This window comes from Agelaius tricolor, unplaced genomic scaffold (assembly GCF_023055355.1).
Source record: "Agelaius tricolor isolate 1412-34295 unplaced genomic scaffold, bAgeTri1.0.p SCAF_14, whole genome shotgun sequence".
NCBI lineage: Eukaryota > Metazoa > Chordata > Aves > Passeriformes > Icteridae > Agelaius > Agelaius tricolor.
In genome coordinates, this window is record NW_027269274.1 from 16,508,672 (window position 1) to 16,525,074 (window position 16,403).

Consider the following 16,403-nt stretch of genomic DNA (forward strand, 5'->3'; position numbering starts at 1 on the left):
AGCTGCTGCAGTCTCTGCTCTCCAGGGTGCTCAGACTCCAGCACTGGCTGGTGGAGGTGCTTAGGCTCTCACTCTTCTGCTATAGAGTGTGTATTCTACATAACAAAAATTACAATGAATGTATGCTCTACATAACAGGAATTATAACTGGAAAAATTATCTGTGCAAAAGATCTCACACTTCTAAAACAGCATTTTTCATCAATGTGTTCAAAGACCTTTCCAAAGTGTGTAGTAAAAGAGCAATAAATAATTGCTGTTTTGAATAACCATTTTATCTGGTTTGATCTTATGATAATTTCTTAATTATGAAATGCTTCTAAGATAAGATAGTTCTGTGATTTTCAGGTCTTCTCCCAGGCTCGTGTTCATCTTGACTTTAAATCTATTTCTTTATTTCCTTGCCCTACCTCACCACACCACAATATCTTTCTAAAACTCTCCTCTTTGCCCAAGGCAAGCAGCCCATATCTTAGATAATTCAAGGGATCCCTGTCTTTTCCTGCTATCTCTGTTACTTCTAAGGGTTCAGCTGTCTCCTTGTGTAAGATATCAAAATTACCCAGGCTTGGGTTTTACATCTGCTGTCATATCACAGCAAAGGTGAGAAACTGCTTGCTCTGAAGATCAAAGCTCACTCAAGCAAACCTCAGCCTGTGCACATGTTAGAAACATTCCTGGGTCTGAATTAAAATGTAACTACACTGTATAAGGTTGTTATCTTTGTTAAATACCTTATTCTCTGTGGCCTATGAGGTTGGCAGCTGAATTAAGTAACTTATTACTGGCAGACAGGTATCCTTGATTCCAGTGGTTTGGGGGTTGTTGTGATGGTGTTTGGGATTTTTAACACACAAGCAGACCTTTCTAGAAACCAGCATTGTAAAGAACTAACCATTATTGTAGAGAAACTCTCTTCCATACCCAATAGAGGTGAGAAAATTTAGGGGTGATTTTCTAAAAAGTCATTCAGTTAGAATTATAATGGAATTATGTTGTGTATCAGTCAGTATCATTTAGGAAGATGTGGGAAATACCCACAAATATCCACCCTGGATGCAGTTCTTGGAGTAAACAGTAAATGTGTTTTATCCTCTCCTGATCCTGGAGATGTACATGGATTCTCTGCAGAGGAATCATCTGAAAACTTCCTCACAGGGGCTGGGGCTTTTGATTGTTTGGTCCATGTCATAGTAGGAATTTCTTGCCTTATAAAAAGCCTGTGCTGTACAAACTGAAATGCAAGGCCATCTGGGCCCACATTTTTTGTCTTCTGCCTGTGACACTTTATTTGTGAAATTGGAAAAGCAACTAAAGTGTGAACCCATCAATATGTTCATGCCCTGCCGTTTTCTGATGTTTTGACAGCTGCCCTTTGAAAAAATAGTTCTTTAAATTGCTGTTAATTAGAACTGGTAATCTGATGGTATAATAAAATTCCCCCTGTCAAAGCACAGATATTTTCAGGAATCTATTGCTCTCTAGAGCATTAAGTATTACCTCCAAGTTTTTTTGCTTTTTGAAATGTCTTGTCAGGCATTTCTGAGATTAAAACTATGTCAAATCCCTTTTAGTGTGGAACTTCATGTCTCCAAGACATGCAAGATAAAGGCTACCATATGTTACCCTGGTATGCTGGGTGATGGAGAAAGCCTAGAAAGTGTGTTCCCTTCTTGGTGCAGCAGCAAAATCGAGCCTGAGGAGGAAATGCTAAGGATGGTTGATGTGGCTTCATTTTCTGGCTCTGGAGAGACAGATCTGCTGGTTAGCAGCATCCCAAACAGTGGCTCTGCAGCTCCCTGCATATGCTGCCCTGGGAGATGCAGAGCTGCTTTTAGAGAGCAAGGAGGTACAGCCATGAATTTATTACTTGCCTGCTGTAGTTCAGCAATGTAACACAACTGGGAAGGGATTGAAACTTCTCCTTAGGATAAATTCCCTTTCTGCCTAGTTCTGAGTCACTGTGCCAGCTTTTGTTTTGCTGTGTGGCACTGTAGTCTGGAGTTGCATTGCCATCATTATCTCACTGCTTGGGCTTTGGGTTCTCAAGTCACATGAGAAAGAAATTCCCTGTGTGATTTAAGGTTCATGTTTTAGCTTTCAGCAAAATGCAGGTTTTAATTCTAAATTCATTCAGATTAGGGATGACAGATCTTAGATGTCCACAGTTTAAATTTCTTCCCCTCTTTATACAAAAATAGCATTATTTCCTTTTATAGTGCTTATAATACCACATAGTTGAGGAACTTTTTTAAGAAAACCACTAAATTTTATCTGAATCAGAAACTGTTGCAGTTAATTTTTGTGTAAGTACTACCTGACAGTGAGATGGCAGCACTCAGTAGAGAAAGAGGCAGCAGCTGTCGCTGTAGAGCACAAGGAGCCTTTTTGCATCAGTCTAAACCAGAGATGAATATTCTCCCAGTACACAGTATCTGTTCAAAGTCTTGTCTGGGAGGTGAGGGGCATAGGGAAAACTGGTTTTAGGAAGAAATGTTTCTTAGACCTTTCCTGTAACTAAAAAAAAAATATAAATGCAGGAGGAATGTCTCAGAAGTTGCTGGTTCTTTATGAAGTTATCAATGAAAAGTACAAGATACCAAGGAAATTGCAATTAAGGTGGCTTCTGACATGGGAATGCAAACTGCTGCAGTAACACTTATTTGTCCTCTTTAACTTCAACTTTCCTTTTGCTCTTCTGTAGGTTCTCCTTTTCCTGTTGTTTGGTTTTTCTTGAAACTCATTTTTAAAATTCTTGGCCTGCTTTTCTGTAACATGGGATTTCAGAGTTTTCATCCACATTTATAGTTGCAGGCACTTAAGTTGGAATGTCTCTCTTTTTTCTAATCTTTCAGGATCTCAGCAGCAAGGACATGAAGAGGGATTTGTACATAGTTGCCCATGTAATCCGAATAGGTACAGTATGATTTAGTGCTTGAAATATATGTAATAAACAGAGCTCTTAGAGTGTTCTTAAATGTATGTTTTAATTAGCTGACTTTATAATGATTTATACATTTAGAAAACTCAGTCATAGACTGATTGACATTCAGACCATATGGAGCTAAGTGTTAGAAAGTTACTGGTGACTGTTTAGCAGTGATTTTGTTTTTCTGAGTCTGAAACTGAATTTTTGATTAAACACTACATCTACAGGAGAGGGACAAAGTAAAAAGGCTTTTTGTTTAATGTCTAAAAATTTCAAATGAGATCTTTTTACTGGTGCTATAGCTGGGTTGCAGGGCAGGACATCAGTCTGTGTGACCATCCACATCAAGTAAATCAGAGGCTGTTAGACAAATTTATGTCAAGATTTGTTTGCTGCTGTAGCAGTCTGTGGTGCAAGTACATATTTTACCTGTGTTAAGTATGATTTATTTTAAATATTAGTCCTGAAATGTTAGCAGTGTATAGTGGGGGCAGCAGAGACAGTTTCCTCAGCTGTATTGTTGTAACCAAGTGAGAAGTGCAGTGCCATTTGTGTGTTTCAGGTGAAGAAGAATGGCCAGGCAGTGTTTGCAAGGAAAGGGTTTTTAAGCCTGTTGCCAGCCCAGTCACTGCTCACACCCATTACAGCCACAGGCACCTTTTCTGAAGTCCAGCAGCTCTAAGCAGCTTTGTGTGTTGTGCTGGGAATGGCAGTGTGCCTTCAGAGCCACAAATGTGTCAGAGAGGTCAGGGTTTCATTATCTGACTTCCCATATCATAAGAGCCTACACGTCAGAATTGCTCTGTTAGCACTTGAGGTGATAAATGAAGCCTGTGCAAAGATGCTGTATTAACCTTGATGCAAGGGCTGGACAAATTATTATGTGTAATGTTACAAGTTCACTTTGATTATCTCAGTGATTTTTCTGGCCTTGGCATCTTTTGCTCTATTTAAAAACTGCCTCAGTAATAGGATGTTAATCACTGAGCAGCTTTGTACCTCAGAATTCTCATTCCTGTGCTCCAAGAAGGATCCATCCAACCATGATAAACAACCAATATATAATATTACATGTGTTATATGCAATATATCTTACATTCCCTTAAAGCAGTTGAATTACATGAGAATTTGTGCAAATAGTGCACTCTAAGGAAGGAGCACAGTGAATCTCTGTGGGTCAGACTGATGAGTACAGCCATATTCTTGGCTCATCCACAGATGATTTGTAGTCAGCCCAGCTGGATGCAAATATGTGTCATGGAGCTGCAAATCAAAGCTGGCCAGACACGACGCTTTTCACTTTGCCCTTGGCTGGTTTTGGCTGAGTGAGGTGTAGATTCAAATGGACCTCTGGATTTGAAAAGTTTGAGTGAAAAGCTCTAGTGGGTTGACACCAGGTGCCCTCCAAGCCTCTCTGTCACTCCCCTCATCAGCAGGATGGGGCTGGGGAGTAAGTAAGATGGAAGGAAATTCATGGGTGAAGATAAAGGCAGTCTGATAAAGCAAAGGCCATGAGCAGAAGCAAAGGAAAGCAAAAGATTGATTCTCTTCTTTCCATCAGCCATCAGTATCCAGTCACTTCCCAGGAAGCCAGGCTTCAGTCTGTACAAAGCCAAACCTCCCAGTGACCAATGTCCCCACTCCTCCTTTCCCTTGTGCTGCTGAGCAGATGTCACAAGGTTTGAGACATCCCTTGGCCGGTGTGGGTCTGCTGTCCTGGCTGTGTCCCCTCCCAGACCTGCCCCCCAGGCTTCTGGAGAGGAGGCAGCCCTGGTGCTGTGCCAGTCCTGCCCAGCATCCCTGGGCTGTCACCAGCACAGCCCAGCCCGTGGGGCTGGGGCAAAAGCACCTCCAGCTCCCCCAGAGCCAGGCAGGAGCGTCACCTGCAGCCTGGGGCTGCAAGTGCTGGCTGCAAGGAGCACAGTAGGCAGGGTGTGGCTGTGTGTCTGTCCCTGTAGGCAGGGTGTGGCTGTGTGTCTGTCCCTGATGTCCCAGTGTCCCTCCTTTCAGGCCGCATGTTGCTCAATGACTCCAAGAAAGGGCCCCCCCACCTGCACTACCGGCGCCCCTACGGCTGCGCCGTGCTCAGCATCATGGACGTGCTCCAGTCCCTCTCGGAAATCAAGGAGGAAAAGGACTTTGTGCTCAAAGTTTACACGTGAGTAACTCCTAAAAAGAAGTTTTTTGCTTCTTTATTATTCCAGCAGCTCATAAAAACTAATGAATATTATCCACAGATGTTTCAGGTGTGTGGAATGCTTCAGAAATTATTGAATATTGCCCAAATCTATGTGACTTGCAAAGCTGCTCTTTTATTAATGTGAATTATTTAAAATCTGCTGAGCTCAAACCCAAAGAAATGTGCTGCATTTCATCTGATGAATAATATCTCATGCCTCATCTGCTGTTCCTTACCACTCATGGTAACCAACAAAAGAAGTAGAAAACAACTGAAGCCAACAGTGTGTGACCAAAATCCTCAAAACAAATCAACGTTTTTTGAGCAGGAATCTGTCTTCAGTTATTTGTGATTTTGAACTTTGAACTAACATTCTTATTATGAAATGTGGTCTCACAGTTGTAATGAAGAGGCCACAGACAAACTGTCTGGAGACTGCAGGGAATATTTAAATCCCTTGTCAGTGAGGATAAATACTGGCAAGATCTGCTTTGCAGATGGGCTGAGGCACAGCTGACACTGCTTTGTGGTCTGTGGCCACTGTTGAGAGTAATAAGATAATTTGGTGGGTTATGGAACTTTCTCATTCTTTGGGATGTGCATTCAGCAGCAGAAAATGTGACCTTCAAGGGAAACTAAATGGAAAAATGTCTTACTGTTCACTGAAGATTATTGGGTGTCTCTTCATACATTAGAAATCTCTTAAGTCCAAACAAAAGTCTCTCAGAGTCAGCTCTTTCATTACTCTTTTGCCAAAAGTTATGAAAACTGTAGCAAAAATGTCAAATTATAGAGTAGAAAATGGTCCTCTTTCTTCTCTCTGTCAGTAGAATCTGGCCAGTCTTGGCCTTTTGTCACATTCAGTTCCAGCTTATCTCAGAGCAGTGGGTTTTGGCTGGAGAATTCTATTTGCTTTGTGGATATGGTGATAATATATTGCAACTGCAACATTTTGAATGTTTACAGAAATGGAACATTCTGATTATTAGATTTCTGTTTTGTCGCCCATTTAATGCTTCTTTAGCTTCTGAAAAATAGAACAGAAAAACCTTGTTGAAACACTGGACTTTGTCAGTGACAAGTGGAGTCACACAGCCTTTAGAGCAGCACAAAGTCTTGGTACAGTGATGGAATAAAAATCTCTGGCAACAGAGCTTCCCTTTTCTTCCTGCTCATCTGCAGAGTTCTGTTAGTGTGGATTCCCTTCACAGCACCCAGAGCACCAACAGTTTCTGCCCAAATTCCTCAGCAGCTTTGCACCAGCTGTTCCTCACCTGGGCAGGGAGAGCCCCTGGCTGAATTCAGCTCTGTAATCAGATGTTTGTAATTCTTTATCACTATTATCACTCTCCTGGGCTGCTGTAAGCCTTGTACATCATTCTTTTATGTTGCTGCTGTTTGCAGTGTTGTGTGTAAACCTCCAGCAGAAATATTCAGGGGGGAACATGGATATATCTGAGGGACACCAGCTCATTCCCTTTGCAGCTTTGAGAGCTGTTGGTCTTTCATGACAGAGTTGTCACAGGTTTGTCTCTTGCATCTTCTCTTTGCTCATTCCTTTAGCTAACCTGCCTTTTCCTGTTCATTGGCTGCAATTGAAATGACAGGGTTTTGTCCTTTGGAAATTTAAAGTTGAATATGAGTGCTTTAACAGCCCTGAACTGATTTCCTTACCTGCTGCTCTTATTTTGATTACTGTTAAAATGCCTCAGGCCAACTCCTAAACATCATAAAGATGAAGTAAGGAGAGAGGTGTATTTGTACTTTTCAAGGAGCAGGAAAAAGCATTCCTTTTATACTCTATGTGGTTAAAGCTTACAGCTGCCACAAATGAGGCAGCTAGAAAAGCCTTTTCATAGGGAGAAGCTGAAAAAATTTCAAAGACTGAAAACCTAACAAAGGCTGAAACAAATACATGGTTTGTAAATGGAGACTTCTGCTGAATCCACAAGAGAATGCTTATGGGGGGGGAAGAAAAAATCAATTTACTTCACCAATCTTTCTCAGCTTGCCTTATTATTGTTAAAGATTTATGTCTGAAAAATATTTTTTTCTCACAATTGAGATTTTTCTCTTTGTTAATACCACAGTCATGTTAAAATCTCCCTAAGAGGATAGAATACCACAGCTGTAGCTATAAGCTCATTATGCAAAAGCATACTTTTATTATTCTTTATAATATATATGTAAAATAATTTAAAAGTGAGATGAAAGCTAAATTCTCAGTCCATTATTTCTGAAGTAACTTAATATTTTGTATTAATTTTTATCTTTATTGAAATTTTTTGCTCACTGAACGTTAGTCTTTGTGTTCATCTTACAATTCCCCTGAAAACTTCATGCATTTCTCTTCCATATTCACTTTTTCTGGGTTTTTTTTTCCTGTCCTATTTTCTTTCAATCTTTTTTTTCCTCTTTCTCCAGCCCTAGATCTTGAAATGCTTCTCTGTTAATGCCTGAATGCCTTTCCCTTTTGCTGTTCTATTATTGCTGTTTGCCCAGCTGGACAAGAGCTCCCATCCCATTGCTGTCCCCAGCTGCTGTGGGATGGAAAACATTCCAAATGTGCATTTGCTGCACAACCAGCCAGCCTCAAAGGTGAAGGATGGCTCAGGAGTGAATTCTTATTTAAAGGAGAAATAGATTCTTTTATCCACTTGTTATTTGGACAAGTAAATTGTGAGCACAGTAAGACACATTCCAAGTGTTTCCAGGCCAGCCTGTCAAAGCTGGGAGAAGATCTTCCTTCCTGGCACTCAGGAAATGCAAAGTACAACTTCCACTGGCACTTGCTACAAAACTGGCTTTAAGCTGCCTTTAAGTGGATTTTGGGATGACTTGGTTGCAGGTTAATTCGCTGCATAGGCTGGTACAGCAACTAAAAAATGGCCACAAGTTGGACATTTGTTTGTAACTGTGAGGAGGGAGGATGGTTTAGAGTTTGTGCTACAGGTTCTCTCTCTCTATTTTTAGGAGAATATTATTTGGTGTAGGATAAATGGCTTCTAATGTGTTGACAGTGTGAAGATAATTTTTATTTTTTCTTGATGAGTGAGCTGAATTATCACACAACACTACAATTACTGGCAGGGTGTCCTGTCCGTTAGTGCCTTAGCTCTGTTGTGTTCTGGTTTTGAGGGATTGTTTTGGGGGTGCAGAGAGAGTCAATTTACCATCCTGGGCAGTTCTGCCAGGTCACTTCATGCTGATCTGCCTTGTGTGACCTTGTGGGATCTGGTGTCTCCTCCCAGAAGGGACACAGTACTTACAGGAGGTGGGCAGTAGAGCAAGTGAAATATTCTGTGTTTAATTTGTTCCAAGTTGTCTCTGTTCCTTTTGCAGTTCTGAGAACATTTAGGGGTGTCAGTAATTGTGCCATCACAGGCTTTGGGGGTTACCTCATTATTCTTGGCAGCACATGGTTTTGCAAAACTGAAGCTGTAGGAAATTACCAGTTCCTACTTGTAGATAGCCTGAATTCCTTCTGCCATGCTGTTCTTCAGTTACATAATGCAGCAAGCAAAAACATCCCCACTGTCTTCACAGGAGCTGCTGTGTGTCTTACCCTGGCTGTGCTGACATGTTGTACTCTTGGGGGAAGCAAAAAAGGGGAAAAAATGGTAATATCCTTGGAGAAGTTTTACAAAGTGGTTTATTTCTCAAAACTCCTAGGAGCTGAAAGCTTGGAGCATTAGCTTTACTTTTTTTTTAACCTTTAAGAGTCAATAGGACAGAAGTTTAATTAAATGGTTTAATCCAATTGCTTTTCAGGAGAAATGAGATTCACTATTGCTGCTGAGTTAAAAATTGCTGACTTTGTGGGGTATCATTGAATCTTGCCATGGTAATTTAAGTAAAGCACAGATGTATTTAAAATGCAGTTAGACTTGAGCAACATACTGCTTTGCCTTTCTTTTTTAACCACTAGCACTGTTTGGGGTAAAGGTGCCATTTTTTTCACATGGGAGAAGGTTATATGGCTCATCTTCCATTTAAAAGCTTGATAAAGAAGGCCACTTGAGTCCTCTGCCTTTCCCTCCCCAGTCTCAGGTCTCTCCCATCCTGTGGGACAGCAGCCTGTGGCCTCAGAATGTGGGGATGGTTTCCTTGGTTCCTGGCTCAGTGGCACTTCAATTCCTGCATGTTGTGCTTTGGATCCTGAACAGAATGAATCACTCATTTTCTACATGACAATTCAGATAGAATGTCCAGAGCTTTCTTCATTCTATCATAATCTCAAGAGTGGGACAATGGCTTTTATGACAGAAGAGTCACCACCAGCTCCAAGCGTCCATTGCAGGGACATAACTATTAGACAATATTTTGTTTCCTTCCACTTTTAAAAATAAGAGTTATGTGGGATTTCTCTCATTCATCTGAACCCTACAAGCTTTCATATTATTTCTACAGCAAAGGTGACTGTTGTGTTGTAAGATGGTTCAGTGAAAGCATTGAACTTGAATGAGTGTTCTTTTATTGCAGGTGTACCAATGAGAACGAATGGTGCCAGATCCATGAAAACATCATCCGCAAGTCCAGCACCAAATACACAGCCCCCAGCTCCAACTATGGTAAATATCTCTGGGGCTTGTCACAGCCACAGCTGAGCATCTCCTCTAGGAAACAGCTGATTATTTGTAGCAGAGAAATGCACTGAGATGGGAGGTTTTCCTTTTGTAGCTAATGACAGATAAATAGGGAAAGTAAAGCCTGTCTTATCTGTTTACCTCATGTAATGGTGTATGCAGTTGCTAATTCAGAGATATCACTGCTCTCCCATTCCCAGTGAAGCAGCTCATAGGGTACAGTTCAGCTTCATTACAGCCAGTTCTGCATTCATTACCAAGTGCCTGAATCATGCTGATGTCCAAGTACTGAATTTGTCTTAATTTTGCTTGTTTGCATATTGAGACACTAGTGGAATATGTAGTGCACACTCCCATAGAAGAGATTAAGCACAACAATAAGCAAATAAAACATTTTGCAGATATGGAATTTTACTGTGTGTAAAGCTGGTTTCATTCCCTGCTGCTCCTCCTGTTACAGTTAAAGTTATCCACTAGTCATTAATAAAAGATCTTCCTAAATTCTTTATAACTTTGAAAACTTGAGCAACATGTCTGAACTTCCAAATTTGCTCCACCCTTTTATAATGGAATTTTTAAGATTTATTTTCATTAGTTTGTTTTTTAATAGCAATCAAGGATATAAAATGAACAAGTTTTCTTCTAATTGTCAAAAATAGTCAAGGCTGATTTCTAATGAACATGTCTCTTGTGTGCTGTGAAACCTTCTGTACACACAGCCACCCTCATACATGGTATTCCAAGGGCTTGGATGTTTTCCATGGTTTCAGAGCCTGTGTTTTCCCTGCAGTGCTCTCCTGCCTACCCAGCTGGGCAGTTGCAAGTCCATGTTTTGGCAGCTTTTGAGTACATACATGCTGACTGTCCAGCTGGCTGGTTGGCCTCTCTTTTCCTTCATTTTAAGGCTTTATCCTCAATTTTTTTTATCCCAACTCCCAGTATTCATGAAATGTATACAATCTTCATGTAATCTGGGTATCTACTTATTTGCCAAATTTGACTGAAGCCAAACAACAGGCTTGAAAATTATTTCAGGGGGAGAAGGCAGGAAATGGGTGGGAGGTACATGATACTCCTGGTTTTGTTTCCCTGGTAACTTGTCTGAGAAAATGGTGACTAAATATTGGTCACAAAGCCCAGATACTGAGCTTAGGAAAGAGCCTGACTTTGGCTCGTGCAAAAATGTGCATCCAAGGCAGGGTTTGGTTTGGTGTGTGTTGTTCTGGGCAGTGAACAGAGAGGACAGAAAGAACTCTTGACCAAGTGACTCTGAAGGAGATAAAGAATGTGGGAAATTGCTCTGTGCAGGTAATTCTCATGGATATGTGGAGGTGGTAGTATGTGCTCAGCAAATGAGACTGGGCTTGAATGGCTGAGCTCAATCCTGGTATTTTTTCATATGGTAATGCTGGACTTCATCATTTTACCAGTACACTCTCCTATGTTGTAAATTAAAAACAGGTAGAGAAAACAGCTGGACTGAGATGAAGTGTGTAATTATTCCTAGTTCAGATGATCCACTGAATCACAGAGCTGGTTGCTGAAGTCACTTTGGCCAGTTGGCACTCCTGAAACATGTTGAGGAACTGCTGGGAATTTCATTAAAATCATCAGCCCTCTATGAAGCAGTTAAATAAATGAGTGGGAAAGATACACTTTGAGACTTACATTTTTTCATGGTATAAAGCAAAATTAAAGGTGCTTTAGAGATGTTCCAGAGCTTTGTGTGGTTGGTGGTCCCTCAGACAGAGGTGTCATAACCTGCTGCATGTGAGGAAAAGAAATAATGGGAGTACTTTCTGTACCCAGGACATGTCTGCAAAATTAAGTATTCTGACTGTTAGGAGTTGTATTTTAATATAATTGTGTTCTTAACTGATCCCTTATAACAGTTTTGTTTCCTTTATTTCAATTTTCAATTACTCCAAGGGAGAAAAGAAATCTGTGTTTATATTTTGTATTAAATTAACTGTGGAGCAAAACATTAGTTTACCTGCATGCTTTGTACACACAGAATCTAATTCTTAGGTCAGAAACAATGAACCTCTTTGGTTTTTTTCCCCAGGACTTATAATATCTCTTCAGCTTCTTCGAGGTGACATGGAGCAGATCCGAAGGGAAAACCCCATGATCTTTAACAGAGGCGTTTCTGTCACCAGGAAGCTGGGATTTCCTGATGTTATAATGCCAGGTAAACAGAACAGCTCCAAGCTAAAATACTGCTTCTTCTTTTCTCATACTCTCCCAATGGAATGCAACTGGGATGGGCACTTTACTTGAGTGGGATTTGTAACAGAGTTGTCTTATTATCAGTAAATGCCAGATTTGGGGAGGCCAATGCTAAAACATTGTCAGGAACAGACATGACAGTGATAGAGGTGTTAAAACCACGTGGATAGAAGGGGATCTGGAAGGATTGCTCTGATATTCCCCAAACCCCTGCCAGTTAATATCCCTTTTTTACCCTCAGTATAGAGATGTTTCTTTTTAAATGCATGAAATTTCTTCTTCCCAACAATCCAAACCATGGAAAAAATGAGTTTCTACTTTGCAACCTTGATGTTTTTGAGTTTGTGTGATCCTTTTGTAATGAGAAGCAGAGAAGGTGCAGACCTGGTTGGATTTTCCCTCTGGCCTCACAGAGCAGCTGGTCCATGCACTGTCTTGGCTGCAGCCCTGCTGTGCTTCCTCTGCTCCTCACCTCTGGAGCAGCAGCTGGAGATGCTTCTTGGCTTGGCAGCCCCAGCACAGGCAAGAGTTCATTTAGAGAAGGGCCCAGAATGTGGGCAGTCATGCAGCCACATAAAGCTTGGTGTTAGAGTGGCTTGACTTTTGCAGTGTGGTAAGAAATGGGTTTGCTAATTAGTAGCATTTGAACTATTACTTCATTGCTGTGATGAGCAAGCCCAAGGATGACTTTACAGACATGGGAGATTTGATGAAAGCATAATGGGAAAAGCATTAGATTTTATTACTCAAAAGGCTGCAGTGAGACATCAGTACCAGAAGTACTTGTAGCCTCATTATGGGAGCTCTTCAGAAACCACAATAAAATAGGGAGTAGGTGGGAAGCCTTTCTAGAAACTGAAGAGTCAAAGGATTCAGAACAACATGTGTATATTTACTAATGAACTTGAAAACAGTGATAACAGAGCAGCAGAGGATGTGGGCTATAAAGCCAATTATAAGTTTTGGTTCTTAATGACCTCATAGCAGTTCCAGGCATAACCCAAAGCAATCAAATAGGGAAACGATGAATTATTGCAGGCTGGTGTACAGACACTGCAGCTGCAGGGTGATCTGCTGTACCTGAGATCACAGCTGGGTGTGTCACACTCACACACCTGTGCAAGGGAATTGAGTCTCCTGCAAGAACTGCTTGATCCTCCTTTTCTGTAGATAGAGCTGTACCTCAGGTGGTTCAGGCCACTGAAGGAACAGTTTTGTGTCCTCAGTGTTCCCCTGAGTAACTGTTTTTTTGTTTTCTGGGCCCTGGCCCCTCTGCATGTGCACAGAGTGTCCCCTGTGTTTGTTGCTTTGGGCAAGGCTTTGGGCCAGGGCTAGAGCAAACAGGTCAGCAGAGCTCATACAAAAAGTGCTTCTGCCCTAAGCTTTTAAAATTCTCTGTTCCCTGCAGCTAATCCAAATTTCCAGATTCTCTTTGTGAGAACCACAATTCTTTTTGGAGAAGACACTGGGGTTTTAAGATAATAACCTGTTCGGAATTGGACTCATACATTTATACACACACACACACACACACACATATATATATATATATGCTCAAAATGCTGATTGATATAAGCAAATGTGTGAAAGGATCACCATTCTGCTATTAAATGCTTCCTGCCTCTCTAGAGGGTCTGGGCACAGAACTTCTCCTTGATTCCAGGTGTGCCACAAGAGGTTTTCATATGTTGAGTTTAGATGCAAATCTTTAGGCATTGTGGGAATAATGCTTCTATTAGTGAGGAAAGGCAGCTTGTGCATGTCTGTAAACACCAAGGAAGAAAAGCAAAGCAGTTGAGGAAGTGTGAATCCACTTTCACTGTAGTTATAAATGAGGACAGAGTATAAACTGCCAGAGTAGAGAGGAGCTGTGAAGGGAGGGATAGTCATGAATGGGGCTCCAAACAAAGGCTCTCACTATCTTGGGTATTCCCCAGAATAATGAAATCTCTGGAAAATGAGGAGATTGAAATGTAATGGAACTCCACTGATGCAGCAAACAGTGTTCAGTCTAATTACTAATCAGGGTTTTTGTAGAACTCAAAGAATGCTTGATGTACTCAAGTGACAGCAGATATTTGCCTGTTGTTTGTTTTTAACACAACAGATCCAGTTGGGGTTGGAGTTTGCCTGACATCCAGGGTAGAACTCAGCTGCATGAACCAGGAATGTCTATCAATAGACTTTGTGCTTATGTTTCTACAGCCAGGCTCAAACATTCTTCCTTAGCTTTATGAGTATTGTCTGAAGTTGAAAAATAATTCACTGGGGACAGACATGACCAAAAAAAGAGAAACAAAAACCCCTAACCAAAGACAGAAGCCTACCATGCACATCAGCAGTTCTCAGCCATGTCTGCTGCTCTAACAGTCTTTGTCAAACTAGCTCTTCCTTGCTTTGCTTCAGAACTGTTTGTCATTAAACACAGGGTTTCCTCTTCCAGAAAACAGCACAGAAATTTCATGACTTGTATTTTGCAAGTGGACACAGATTTTTCAGGACAGTGTGGTTTAAAAATGTTTTTTATGAATAAATTAATAAAAGCTACGTCACCTGGTACTTCAAAAAAGCAGTGATCATTCTGCTGAACCAAGAAATCTGTTTTTAAAAAACTAAATGGCTCTAGCACTTCAACTTAATCTTTTTGTGACAGGTTTGAACGTTTTCATTTTCTTTTTTAACAGGAAATCCTCTCACATGTGCACATCTTAACTATTAAAATTTTGTAGCTGTGTCTCATTACTCTTTTCCTATCCCTTTTTGTTTTTTAACTGGAGCATTAGCTCCCTGTATCAAGCCCTCTTTTTCTGTCCTTCAGATAGGAGAAACATCAGTGGTAGCTGGTCATCATTGAGAAACAAAGTGAAACTGGTTCTTTATGGGTTTGTATCTTGCATGGTTATGCAGAACAAGCTTAATATTGTACAAAACAACCCTTCCTGCCTTCTTTTGTAAAGATAAAATGTTCTTTGTTTCCTACTGTGTTGTGATCTGACAAGAGCATCATAAAGACTTCAGTTATCTTTTTTGGCAAAATCAGAGGGGGTTTGGTCAAACCAGCCTCCTGAAGAAGTTATGGTGGGGTTTTGTTCATTTGTGGTTTGATTTTTTAATTCCTTTTTTAAATTGCTCCTGGGTTTAAGGCCATGCATCTGATGGTGCCAATTTTACCTTTCCCAGAGCTGAGAGCAGTGAGGCCTGTGCTGCTCCTTGGGGATTGCAGCTGGGCTTTGTGCAGGACTTGCTGAGCAGAAATCTGTTGCACAGGCTTGGTGTTTGTCAGTCCCCCAAGGACATCCCTCCCCTTGCCCATGTGCTGATAAGTATTCTGTCTTTCCTTTGATCCTCTGATGAAAAGTGCATGCTTCAGCTCCGACTCGTGAGTGATGTTTCTTTCTCTTTTTTCTCTCTCCTTGTCTTAATTTCCTGGCTTCTCTCCCGTTCCTTTCCCTTTATTCTCTCCCCTTTGTTTCTGATGCAGAGATGAAGATTGTTGGGTGTAAGTTTCTGCTTTTCTGTGTAATGTCTGCTTTTTGCTTGCTTTTTTCCCATTTTCATATCTTCCATGGAATGTTGGGATTGATAAAGACAGCGAATCATAACATCACAGGGAAACTTTGGTAACAGGGAGGTGGAGACTTTGTGTCTCTTCATACCACAGGCTTTCAGGCAAATTCAGTAACTGTGACAGGTGAATCAGTAAGAAACAGGTGAGAAGCATCGCAGCATCTGTTCAGTCAGTGAGCACAAAGTCATGGCAAGAAGGCATTGAGGAAAGGACATGGTAAAATCCATCAGCCATTCTCAGAATGTTCATGGCAAGAGTGTTAATAAGACCAAAAGCCATAATTATGTAATGATTATCACCAAAAAGTATCTACAGGGAGAATAAAAAGTGTTATTGTCATAAATAAACTTGTAGAAATGGAAAATTGGCGGAGACAAAAAGCATTAAAAAACAACTTCCTACTACTGAAAGGCAACCATTCCAGGGAAATCACTGCATTTAACAAGGGCATTGTATAAATTCTTTTCTATACATAGAAGTCAAACAATGGGTAGCAAATAACCTAATAAGTATTGCTTTTCCCTTTTCTTTGAAACAATTGTGTTCTGCTCAGTGAAAGCTGGAGAAGCACACGGAGTTAAACTTGCATAATGTTCTCTTAGAGAAAAAAAAAAGCTAATTTAATTTGCCATAGAGGCAGCAGATAAAAGCTTTGTTTCCCCTTGTTGCTGTAATACTCACTGTTAATAGTTGCTCCCTGTAACTATTTCAAGAATATAGGCCTTAAAAAAAACCTGCTGCCTGGCTGGTGAAGGGCCAGAGAAATGAGCTGCTGAAAGGGATGGAATGTGATCCCCAGAGTGGGACTGTGCCAGGAGTGCAGTGGGAAAATGGGGGGGCTGCAGAGGGAGTGGCACTGGTAAAGCCAGGAGAGGCACACAGTGGGGAGAACAAGTCCTGAGGGGCAGCCAGA

At 40.9% G+C, this 16,403-nt stretch overlaps 1 protein-coding gene across 10 annotated transcripts in view; it reads left to right on the forward strand.

Moving 5' to 3' along the window:
• The window catches only part of DOCK3 (dedicator of cytokinesis 3), a 185,912-nt gene that overhangs the window by 95,285 nt on the left and 74,224 nt on the right, over nt 1–16,403 (forward strand). For all 10 annotated transcript variants that reach the window (XM_071439935.1, XM_071439936.1, XM_071439939.1 and 7 more), the window contains exons 11-14: nt 2,855–2,915; nt 4,939–5,086; nt 9,590–9,678; nt 11,759–11,884. In XM_071439935.1, the coding sequence (XP_071296036.1) occupies nt 2,855–2,915; nt 4,939–5,086; nt 9,590–9,678; nt 11,759–11,884 (424 nt within the window). The remainder of the gene's footprint in view (nt 1–2,854; nt 2,916–4,938; nt 5,087–9,589; nt 9,679–11,758; nt 11,885–16,403) is intronic.